The 12,677-nt window shown below is 40.3% G+C and overlaps 1 protein-coding gene across 1 annotated transcript; it reads left to right on the plus strand.

The window, feature by feature from the left end:
• Positions 1–2,119: 2,119 nt before the first annotated feature.
• On the plus strand, positions 2,120–6,984 carry LOC104498089 (oxysterol-binding protein-related protein 10-like). The gene is made up of 4 exons (XM_010141425.1): positions 2,120–2,307; positions 4,227–4,409; positions 5,986–6,139; positions 6,877–6,984. The coding sequence occupies exons 1-4, from the start codon at positions 2,135–2,137 to the stop codon at positions 6,919–6,921; spliced, it is 555 nt and encodes a 184-aa protein (XP_010139727.1). The 5' UTR covers positions 2,120–2,134; the 3' UTR covers positions 6,922–6,984.
• The last annotated feature ends 5,693 nt before the right edge of the window (positions 6,985–12,677 follow it).

A 12,677-nucleotide genomic window follows, 5' to 3' on the forward strand; every position in this document is an offset into this window, starting at 1 on the left:
TGAGAAAAGAGCAGTTTAATAATTGAAATAATAATTGAAATTAATAATAATATTAGTATTACAGCAGTATTAATAATAGTTGTAATGAAAAGTAAAATATAAAAAGAGAGAGAAATAAACCCCAAGAAAAACAAGTAATGCAAATAAAAACCAGTTGCTCACCACCAACCAAATAATGTCCAGCCTGTTCCCAAGCAGTGACTCTCCAGTCAGCTTTCCCCCCAGTTTGTGCTGAGCATCACATCATATGGTATGGGACATCCCTTTAGTAAGTGTGGGCCAGCTGTCCTGTCTGTGTCCCCTCCCAGCTTCTTGCACGCCCCCAACCTGCTTGCTGTCAGGGCACCATGAGAAGCTGCAAAGTCCTTGACTTGTGTAAGCTCTGCTCACAACAACTAAAACATCAGTACGTTACTAACATTATTCTCGCTCTAAATCCAAACCAGCACTATGCCAGCAGCTAGGAAAAATGTTTAACTATCCCACCTGAAACCAGGACATGCACTCTCCAGCTCCTTTGTGTCGAACTGCTGGAGTGTCCTGAGAACAACTGCATAAAACTATTACAGTTTGCAAAAGATGTTTTCCTGTGGAACAGTTCCAGAAGGCAGAAGTGACAAGTTGCAGAGCTGCCCGTGCCTGCGTTTGGCTTCAGTAAACAGAACTAGTATTTAAGATGATGATTCTTTTGGAGATTTGTGCTTTTACACTTTGAATGGGTTTTAGTTTTGTGTTTTTCATACAGTGTTAAGGGCATAGTTCTACGTTAGTAGTAGTGCTTTGTTGCTGTTTAGTGCTTTTTCATCATTAGTGTCGTTATTCCCTTAAACAGGTAGACAAACTAATCAGTAATGCTACCCATGTGCTCTTCCCTTATCTGCCCCAGGGGGGAGGCAAATTCGCTCAAGCTCTTTCTCAACAGATACCATTATTATTATTCTAGACAGATACCATATGTCAAGATCATTTTCCTGATTTTTTTTTTTCCCCCCCAGTATTTCTGGATTTAAGCGCTTCCTGTGATGAGTTGTTTTCAATCCACATTGTGAAAGACTATTTTCAAAGTTGTAACTTTTGCCTTTAGACAGTTATTAAATGGGACACAAGACAGTGTAAAACGCTAATCAGAAATATACTACAGATATTTGGTGTGATACAATTCTGTGTGCAAGGTTTAAGGTGCTCTTTACCTGGTCTTATGTCCTGTTCTTTGTTATCCTGAAGACTGAACTGCAGCTGTGGTGAGAATAGAGCTGTATCTTTAACCCCAGGGGAAACTAAGATCTTATCAGACATGCGACTTTCTTTGTAGTTCCAAATAATAATGAAAAATTACTACTGCTGCATGTTGTTGGTTTTAGTTACAACCCCATAATGCTGAGGGTGGAGGAATCTTTACAGAATGAAATAGAATTGCCAGTAATCTTCTCCGCCTGACGTGGTAGAGGCATTGGCTTTGGTGGTAATAGAGCAGTGGCCCTGGTGGCCACATGTTGATTATGCAAGACTTCTGCAAAATCTGTGTGGGAACCAGGCATTTGGAAATGAAGGAGCAAACTTAAACAAAATTTCTAGATGGTTTCCTTGAGGATGTTTCCTGGTTGTACCCAGGCAGACCTAGAAGAGAACCTTACACTTGCATCAACAACGGCATCAGTAAGAATTAGTGGAGAGGATCTGGTTGTGTCTGATGGAATGGAGAACTTTGGCCAAGCCTGTATTTTTTCTGGAGAGAAATAATGATATGTCACTGAGTGAGCATCTGAATAGTCAGTATGGCTTTTTGCAAGCAAATTTTTTTCCTCCCCAATTTTAACAGTTTATTGGTTTTAATAACACAAGATAAGTAATCCAGTTAGGTTTTCTGATAAACCGTTTGGTATCATGAAGGACCCCAGGGTACACATTCACATTCAGTGCTTTTGAAAATGTTTGTTTGAAGAAATTTGTTTTAGAGGGCAGATTTTTTTTTTTTTCTTAGCGGACAGTACTCTCCTTCAGGGTGAATTGCATGTTGTGTTCACTGTGGAAATACATTTTGATGACAATAATTGGTCAGTGCCTGTCAGGTCTTATCAGAGAACTTTTATCGTTTCACTTTCAACCCTCTTGCTACGTAGGTGTTCTTTACTTGATGGAACATGAAGAAGAGTACGTTTTCACCCTGCCTAGTGCCTACGCTCGCTCAATACTTACCATCCCATGGGTGGAGCTTGGAGGGAAAGTCAACATCAATTGTGCCAGAACAGGCTATTCTGCGACAGTCACGTTCCATACCAAGCCGTTCTATGGAGGGAAGGTCCACAGGTATGGGAGTTACTGTCTTATTCTTGTTAACCTGCTCCTGGATTTGAAGGGAAGAATTCCTGGACATCTGTTTGGATCTTCTGTAGGAGTGTTTTATAGTCAGATAGCTGAATTTTGTCTCCTGTTAGTGTTTGAGATGATATACAGCTTTAAAGCAGTTTATTGCAGTTATAAATTTTGTATTGTTTAACTGATTTCAATGTGTTTATCTCATAAACCAAAGTGAATATATTCTTCTGTTGCTCGTAAAAATGCTGTAAGTGCAGGATCAGAAAAATATATGTAGAAAAGGCAATATTTCTGCTACACCAGCTTCTGCGTGAGTCTAGTAGGTGAACTGGTGATCCAGGCGTAGCATCTGTAAGAAGAAAAGTGGAAGTGTCACTGCCCATAGCGGTAGCTCCCTACTGGGGACTCCCACTTCTGCACTGAAATTCCAGATGATGATAATATTATTTTTGTGTCTTTGTTTCCCCTTTATTAAGGCTGAGAAGAGGCACCGTGCAAGAGAGCTTGCCGTCTTACTTCCCTGCTCAAGTTGATGACACAGAGTCATTAACATACACAGAGCCCCTTCTTGTCCTGCTGCAGACTGTACCAGTGCTCATGGGAAGGCTGTGCTTTTGCATGGTTACCTCTGTTTTATTTTAGTTGGTCTGTTCTTCTGTATGTGTGTTAACCATTTCAATACTGTGTTCAGGCAAATATCAATATGGGCTCTTTTGACAGGGGGTTTTCTAAAAGGACTCTTTCACGGGCACCCCCTTGCCGTGGGGAAGGAGCTTGCGTGCCCTTGTGAGGTTGAGAGCTGTGCTGGTGGTGGCATGTGCCTCTGGTGGGGTCTCCCAAGCCAGACAGGTCTCAGCTGAAGGGTCAGACAAAGTGTGTCCATGGGCAGGATGGGCTCACTAGCCTTCAGGCAACCATCCTAGGAGAAGGACAACTCTGACTCCAAACCCAGGCAGATGGAGCTCATTTAGCCTTGTAAGGCATCCATCTAAGAGAAGGATACTCTAACCAAACCTACGACCCAAGGACTTCGCTGTCACTGTCCAAGCATGCTGGACCCTGGCAGATGAACCTCAGGTGTAAAGGGTGGAGCCAGTTCCGCGCACGCTGGTGCCTCACCTAAAAAACCCACCGCGCAGGCCTGAAGGGTGCACTCATCGCTTGCAGTGAGCGTGAAAAAAACCCTTCTTCGTTCGCGAAGCCAAGCCATGATGATGATTTCTAAAAGACGTAGATTAATAATTGGTGCCATCAGGGTGAGTGAAAATTGGGGAAGGTTGCACTTTATTAGTTTAATAATTTAAAAACTTAAAATTGAGTTTACAGATTACTTGATGTGGCTTGCTGAAGCACACATGTGCATGTTTATAGTCAGGCACACGCACAAAACTCTCTGCATTTTGGTTTTCCAGTCCTGCCTTCCTATTTTGCTCACTCTCAGACCAGCTCTTAAACCACTGAGGTAGCTTTAGTCATTGCTTCTCAGCAGCTGAGAAGTAAATCTGCAGAGCTAAAGAAGAAAATAAAGGTACCTGAAGTCTCTGACATAGGCATCTGACAGCATTATGTTCAGGCCTGAAAATAACACGTACTGAAAATGTCACATGAATGTCAGGAGTAGTTTTTCAGGCTGGTGAGGTAGACAGTTCTGGGTTAGAGCTGAGTATCAGAGTTTTAAGCTGGGTTCCTGCTGTGCTTTAGGAGACTGTCGTCCAAAAGCTATGACCGTTTTTGGCAGAGTTTTCTTGGGTTGAGTCATTCTTTTTGGAGACAGTGTTACTACTTTGCTTGAAAAACTACTTTATAGATACAGAAAGCTGCTTGTAGCCTTAGCTGCGGTGGTGCTTTCGTATGCTGATAAGAAATGGTACCAGTTATTTCTGTGGTCTTTATTTTCCCTCTTGAATTAGGGTTACAGCCGAAGTGAAACACAATCCCACTAACACCATTGTCTGCAAGGCACAGGGAGAATGGAACGGTACACTGGAATTTACTTACAGCAATGGGGAAACCAAAGTGATTGACACTCACAAACTTCCTGTTATCAGGAAGAAGATTAGGCCGATAGCAAAGCAAGGCCCGCTGGAATCAAGGTAAGGGCAGAGGTGTTACAGTGTTCTGCTTCTGAACTTCGGATGGGAACAGAACAGGGAAGAAAACTCCAGTTATAAATGGTGTGAATCCAAAACGCCTCACTTCCTACAGCACATGAGTCTAGGCACAAATAAGCTGTGTATTGGTTCTTTGGAATATAAATTGTATTATAGTGATGAGTACGTCAGTTTTGTGGAGGGGGAAGATGCCTGCATGCATTTTAATGGGCATTTGGAAAAGGGTAATGCGGTGTTTCCACCTGCTTCTTTGAGTGATGGTAACATGGTAAGCAAATAAGTCAGTTTGCTGCAAGTTATGCTGTAATTTATACTGGAATTTAGCATTTTATATATTTCAGAATATGTGTGTATAAAAATACATTAAATGCGATGCAATGTGAGATACAAACACACAGACACACACGTGGTTTTAAGGCTCTCGGCACACACATCACATGCCTAACTGACAAGGTACATTAGAAAATGACTTGTTCTGTTACTCACTGTCAACTGTTGATGCTTATTTTCAGAAAAGACCAAATTCTTACTGAATTTAGGAACACTTTATTGGAGGGTGTAAAAATAGGAGTTAAGCTTCATTTTATTATGTGTAAATATATTCTCTTTATTGTACAAAGGTGTGTCCTGAGTTATTGTGCAGGGTCAGATATTTTCCTACTTTCTAGACATGTGCTTATCACAAACGCCTTTTTCCTCCATAGTTTTAGAACAGAAAGGTTGGAGTAAATAAGGGAACTGGTAGCTCTGCAGTGTAATAATTGTAGTTTTGGGATACTAGTAAGGAAATAATAACAACTGTTCATTTTTTCTGCAAGATATGTAGTTAATCAGATTGAAAACAGAAACTCATTTAAACGCCTGGAAATATGTGAAAGGTGCAGTCTGTTTCTTCTCAGTATTTTTCTGGGCAGAGTTTCTGCTAATAGGCTGTAGGAGCTGCTAGCAGTGCTAATGCAGTGTGAGAAGGCATGGCAACTGAAAGCGTTCAGTTGTGGGCAAAACAAGTTTGGTTGTATACTGAGAAATATTAACTGGGACTATGGGGCATGCACCTAGAAGGGCTCCCTAGAATCAGTGCATCAGTTACTGTGTTAGTAATGTGGTGCAAACTGTCAGTGTCCCAATTTAATGTACTCTGATGACTTCTGGCTAATATTCCCTAATATTAGGTGGTTCAGTTCCCCTACTATTTGTGGTTCAGTTTTTGAATTATAAATGCATGTCATCTGGGGGTGGATCACCAGCAAACAAAGTGAGCAGGAAACAATATCAGGAAATCCATCTGCTTTGAGAAGAAAGCTCAGGTTGTGAGGAGTCGGGAACATGAACAAAAGCTACTGAGAAAGCTAGCTTGCATGGCTAAATACTGGGCATTGAGCAAATCTGAAAATCTGGTCCACAAATGAAACGAATGTCCTAGGAGAGCTATGCAACTTGTAAAAATGTCGTGGTGAACACGGCAGCAGTCTGCTTCTCACCCTGCTGTTGTCTAGCCAGGCACTTGGCCATGGCAGAAGCATTCTCCTGCTGTTGCTTGTGCTCCTCCATCACTCAGGCACCTCTGGCAACACGTCACCAATTCTCTGAAAGAAGGGAATATTGATGCAGCAACAGAACACAAGCACCGCCTGGAAGAGAGACAGCGAGCAGAGGAGAGGCAGCGTGTGGCTCTTACAACACCATGGAAACCAAAATATTTTGCCAAAGAGGTGCTTTCATTGTCTTTCTTTAAAGACTGTATAGCATGTTTTGCATACAGGAGGATGGTAGCACAAATGGATTGGTTTATACCACAGACTAGTGGTGTTACACACCACCGATTGTTTTAAATTCTACTTTTGCCATAGGCTGGCTCTTAAAGAAGAGCAATGGATTTTTCCATGTCCATAGCGTAAACTTGTTCACTTTACGTCAGTTAAGTTTATTTTAACTTGAATTTTTGGTGCCTAATGTTTAGCACTTAAAGCTATGTTTTTTAACTTAAAATCCATACCTTAATTTGCAAACGCTATATACTCACATCTTCAACTGATCTTGATCTTGGCATGCTGAAGTGAACACGATCACGGGGTATTTGTCCGAGATAAATAATCATGAACAACTTAAACACAGTCTTGGGCTTCATCTGCTTGAAATGAAACAGATTTTTTCCTAAGTTCATCTTTTCCCTTTCTTAGTCTCATTTCCCTTCTTCCCCTCCTCTGACCAAGGGAATTATTGTGTGACTGTTACAACTTTAGCCAGGACGTGCAGTTAGTTAAACCAGTAGTTCATCTGTTGCATCTTCCCATTGCTTGTTTTTCCCTCCCACCCAGATGACCTTAATTCATTGAGCACAGAATTTTCAGATGACAGGGATGGTTTCTTGTGTTAATTAGTATTATTTTAGACACAGATCCAGTTTTGTATAGAACTTGTTTGTAAACTCTTCCTGATTTTCTTGCAGGGTGAAGGCTGGCTGTACTTGAATCCTCTCTGGAAGGCCCATTGACAGGATAGAGCAGTTGCCTCATAACTTTACCTTAAAGGCATTACAATGTCAAATGTATAACTTCAGGATGTCATGGAACAGGTCCTCTTGTCAGACAATACAAACAAGAAGCTATATACTGTGAATCATGCATCTCAAAATAACAAGTTTATCCAGAGGCATTTTGTGTATATGGATACACAAACACACACATATATACATATATGCACAGTGTGGATGTGTTTGTGCGTATATTACTTACACTATACCTAAAAAAGTATAAACACTAACAGAGATTTAAAGAACTTTTCCTCTAAGCGTTAGGGCACAGACCTCCAGCTGGACTCAGATGGGGTTCCCCAAGTTGTGTGCTTGCAGGATCAGGCCCTATGCTAGCATTTAAGAAAATACTTTTTTATTAGTACTAGTTACAGTTTTTCTATTTTTCACTTTTGCCAAAAATGTTTTGCACTTAAAATGTGATGTGTCACTTAATGACAGTCATTCTATCTGATCAGTCATGGAGTAACTCACTTTGAATGATGCACTGACAGCGATCTGGAATGCTGATTTAAGAGCATGTTTCTGTAACTTTGGAGGGTGAATTTTCTGCGGTTTTCTAAGCAGTAGCAGTATCTTCTCAAGAACACTGTTCACACAAACCCGTTGTGTCCTCACTCTTTGTTTGTTCGTACTGCCACCTGTTTAATAGATCTCTGGTCACCAGGGAGCCCGCTGCTCTGGTGATTTTGATCTTGCTGGGTAATGTTCTCTGGCTACTGTCATGACAATAGTTCTGTGTGACACGTTCCGCTAAATCCCTTCTGGCAGATGTAGCTGGGGCTCCAGGTTACTCTTGTCTCAGCTTTCCACCCCACGTGAGAGGCGTAGCATGCCACTGTGCTGTGCCTCAGGCGCCCCTCTTCACAATCTTGCCTTTTTAACTTAAACCACTGCTGATGCATTCACGCTAAAATGCTGGGCAGGAGTCCTGTCCTGGTGTGCCGCTGTGATGGGCCTGAGCCTTCCCCACCAGCCCAGAGGCGGGTTCTGTGCAGGGCTCTGGGAAGTGGGGGAGCTTGTCTGGTCAGAGCCCTTAATTCTGGATTAAGGCTCCAAGCAGACCTGTATTTTGATTTCTTTTGCTTTTGACCCAGTTGATTGCTTCTGGATGACAGATTTGGATGAAGAGAAATAACTAGCCTTCTCAGAAGAATGATTTTTTGATGTAAAAGGAATTTGAGTAGATTATTACACTGAGCCAATAACTTTATTAATGAAACAAACAAAATGGGATAGAATTTGTTTTGTAAAGTTAAAATAAAAAAAGCAAACAGTCCTGTAGCTTGAGTATGCTTTGCAAGGGAACTGCTGTGACACTAAGAAAGTGGATTCTAAGAGCGTGTTAAGGCTTTTTAGTTTGTATTTGTTGAAAGTGAAAACGTTTTTGAGAGAAGTAGCAACAAAAACCAAGTGTAAAATGTGCTGAATTCTGCTCAGTGCTTCTTTCCACAGAGCCCCGTGAAGAAACCGTTATATTTCTAACAGACAGTGGCATGGATGCCTCCCTTCCTGTAGTCCTGATTAATTTTGTGCCTTTGGTCTGATTTCTTCATACAGTAACTTACGCTTTACAGATATTACACAAATATATTTAGGTCAAAGCACTGCTTATAGCTGTTCTTGTGCGTCCTGCATTCTATAATTTTTTTTTTTTTTGGTAGATGTTAAAATCCCTTGAGCAACTCAACAGGTTAAACAGGAGGTGCGTACAGAAGGAAACATGCCATTAGTTATTCTGTTTTTTTGCTTCCCGCATTTCATAATTTTTTTTTTTTTTGGTAGATGTTAAAATCCCTTGAGCAACTCAACAGGTTAAACAGGAGGTGCGTACAGAAGGAAACATGCCATTAGTTATTCATTTGGACATAATATTTAATAGGTCTTTACATTTGAACTTCAGATCTCTATTTAATGAAGGTGTGGCTCCTTTTTCCTCCTAAATGCTATTCTGTCTGCTTGTATGTCATATTAGAAAGATTGATGTTATAAGTGATTTAAATCCTATTTTTTTAAAAAAATGTGGGCTGTATGAGCATGGTTTGGTAACTGACTTTTTTTTTTTTAAAGAAAAAAAAATCTTATTTTTAGAAATAGTTCATGTTTTTCTGTAACAAAACCAAAGTGATGCTGTCATAGTAATCACTGAACTGCTACCAAGTATTGTCAGGAAATCGCCTGCAAGAATTAACGTTACAATGGATCCACTCTTGTTCTAGAGGTTAGTCTGATAAGTCACATTTTGTAATACCATCACAAAGAACAACTGAAAATGCAGAATGAAACATGTGGAACATCCTCACAGAACTGACTTTCACACACCAAAGAACAAGGCACGTACTTGCTCGAAGTAGCCATTGAACTGAAAAGCTCTCTGTGTCAGGCCTGCCTCCTGGAAGAGTAGACCTCTTTCAGCTCTGATAGTATGACTGACAAGGCTACGATGATGCTGTAGCCATTCTTTTAAGGAGAAATTTGAATAAATTTTATGCTTGTAATTTATTGAAGATTTTTTCTGTCTGCATGGTTGATTGTTTCTGCATGCTGAGAACATTCCAGTTGTGCTGTTAGATGTTTTGTTCTGATGCTGTGAAGATCCCCCTTATGCCATTACCACTGTTTCTTTTCCAAAGTAACTTGGGAGAGGCAAACAAAAAGACAGCTCTTTCTGAAAGGGCCACATTAGCGAGAGATTCCAGAACAAGTGTCACAGGTGTAATTTTATTTTTCTGATAGTTACGTGTTCAGTATGTTTCACAGGACTGAAAAGTAAATTTTTATAAGCTTTATTCTGTAGGGTAATCCAGTAGCTGTCTTGGACATGCAAGTAGGTATTTTCCTTTTCAGGTAGCCAATGTATGCGCCAAACTGTAAAAGCTTCCATGCACTACTTTTTTTTTTCTGTGCACACTTGTATAAAGCCTATGCAACCCTTTTCTTTCTTAAATTAGAAATGTTCAGAAAGAAAATTTATACCTTTATAATTTAAAAGATGCTCTGGCAGTCTCTTCTGATTTGCCTTCCTTTCATAATCTGTGAACTTAAAATGACAATGCTCATAAATAAAAGATTTGTTTCATTTAGTAGTGGGATGCCCTTTCTCTTTCCACTAAAGCATCGGTTAACTGGATCAGTTACTTGGTTGTCCAGGAGCCGTGTACAACACCCAGGGCACCAGTGATCTGTTTGCGTGGTTTTGACAGAAATGTCTTGTCATCTGACTCCTGGTTTGTTGTGGGGAATTTTCTGTCCTGTTCATACTGCCAGATGCCACATAGGCAAGTTTTTGTTTAAGTTAAGTTGTACAGCACTACACAGGGAGAACAGGGCTGGGCAGTGCAGCATCACAGCTTTAGGAAGGGCTGGGGAACATGTGCCCAGGAAATGATTTAAGGTGGTCCTTAGTTTTCAAAAATCGTATTTCATTTAACCTTCATCATTAACAGTGACTCTTGATTAGATACCTCTTAAAATAAAACTCTAAATTACTGCAGCATTGGACACTTGCCCAGGGAGGAAAAGTGTGCTTAGAGGCTTCACGAGTCCCGGTCAGTGTTTTTCAAATGTTAGATAATGCAGTTCTGGTTTATTTTAAACATTCATCAAGCATTGGATACTATCACGCCAGAACACTTTGTTTTTATGCAAAACTGAAAACGACACTGGCTGTAAATAGGACAGGAAACACTACCGAGTCATGTTCCTCGCCCTTCATTGCACTGCTTCAAGTCTATGTGTTGAGCAGTTTCCATGCTTGGTTTAAAGACATTGTTGAGTTTTAGTCATAGCCAGATATGGTTTATTTTCAGTTTTCGCTCAGTGGGATGGATATGTACAGAGGCCTTAGTCAAAGCATTTAAACGGTGTTTCAAGAGTAAATCTATCAAGATATTTAACTGATGACTCTTCTCCCCCTCTGTTGTGGAATTACTTCCACAAGTCAGAGTAGTCCTGGAATAACCAAAAGGACTGTCTCCCCTCACTGCTTTCAACAGTAATGATTAAGTGATACAGAACTAATTCAATCCTGGCTTCTAGACGCTTGCGGTTTTAGTTCCTCAGCAACAGAAGGGCAGAGCTGCTACAAAATTCGACCTAGAAGAACAACAAAAGGTTAGCCGTAGCTAAGGAAATGAACGACTACGGAAGGTACATTTGATAATGATGCAACATGGTAGTATTCTTTGCTGGTACAAGTGTGGGTCCGTTCTCAGGGAGAAGAGGTAGAAGTTAGTTTAGCTGAATAATTCTAGGACACAGGTGGAGAACCAGGTAGACTACCTGGTGAGCAGGTTCCTGAGGAACCAAGGAAGATGATAGAATGCTTGCCAGTTCTTCTTTGTAACTTCCTTTTCTTTTTAAGTGGCTGCCTTAATGACTACAACATTTCATTTCATTTTAAATGCAGACCACTGGCCCGCACTGAAGATGTGAGATTTAAGAAAGCTCAGGTAAGTGGTAGGCAACTTTAAGCCCAGGCAGGCTAAGGTTCCTGTAGTTAACCAGGTTTTCTTCCACATAGCTGTAAAAATGCTATAAAACTTGACAGGATTCACTTACTTCTGCTCTGTTAAAGAGAACACTGTCAGATAAGACAGAAAACAATCTGACAGAATTGTAAAGATACCGAACAATGGGAGGGCAACCTTTTATTTCTTGTTTTAAAACAAGGCTGAGTTACTGCCAAACCACAGACTGACCAGCAGCATCCGTTCTGCTGCCTTTCAGATGTAACATTTCTTCCAACTGTTAGATCACTTAATTCTTACTAATGGCGAGGGGGAAAGGATGCAGGTTTGCTTGGAAGAAGCAAGATAGATACTACAAAATATACATCACGTAATCACCCCTTCTGCTTGTGGATAAGCAACTGTAACAGCCTGAGCTTCTCCAGATGTCAGGATTCACTGCAACATGCATCTATCTGGGAAGGAGGGCTGGTGTTTTCTGAAAATATTACAGCCACCTTAATTTCATCACAGCAGAGGTCATACATTTGGCTTAATAAACTTACACTGGAAGGATATTAAGTAGCTGCTGTGGCTTCGTTACCGCAGCTTCATGAGGTCAGCAGATTTGCATTATGGAGTTTGAACAACTTAATTATCACTAGGAGTATAAGCAACATGTTATCGAGTTAATCACAACAAAACTGACACAACCACCTTAACACAAAACTTAAGAATTAACTTTATTTTCCCCTACAGTCAATAACCGGTCTGCATTGAGCTTTAAAGCAACAAAATAAAATGAAATCTCCAAATGACAGGGAGCCAGAAATCCAGATTTAACTACCTTTGTGAAAATGTTGCAGCTGTATTACTGGTCTGTATAAACCATGAGAGTCAAAAATGAGTTCATAAATGAAAAAAATACTCTACACCTTGGGAAAGAAGTCAGCAGTAACATTCTCACGGAACACTGTAAATTTACATTTTCTTCATGAAAGGTACATACTATTCTGCACTGTGCATCAAATTACTGATGCAAGTTTTGTTTCTATAAAAAGTTAACAACCTGTGGCAGGAAAAAAAAACTGCAAAACCCTTTCATTTTAAAGAAAATCTTCAAGTCTGTATAAAGTTTTCCTGTAGCTGGAAAGTGAACATGTTCAGTCTCCATTTATATTTTAGTGCATTTAAACTGACAGTTTTCACCACTTTAATGAAAAAAAAACAGTATAAAAGACAGACAAAGCAAATAGCACTATAGCAGGA

This window comes from Buceros rhinoceros, unplaced genomic scaffold (assembly GCF_000710305.1).
Source record: "Buceros rhinoceros silvestris isolate BGI_N320 unplaced genomic scaffold, ASM71030v1 scaffold6378, whole genome shotgun sequence".
Classification (NCBI taxonomy): domain Eukaryota; kingdom Metazoa; phylum Chordata; class Aves; order Bucerotiformes; family Bucerotidae; genus Buceros; species Buceros rhinoceros.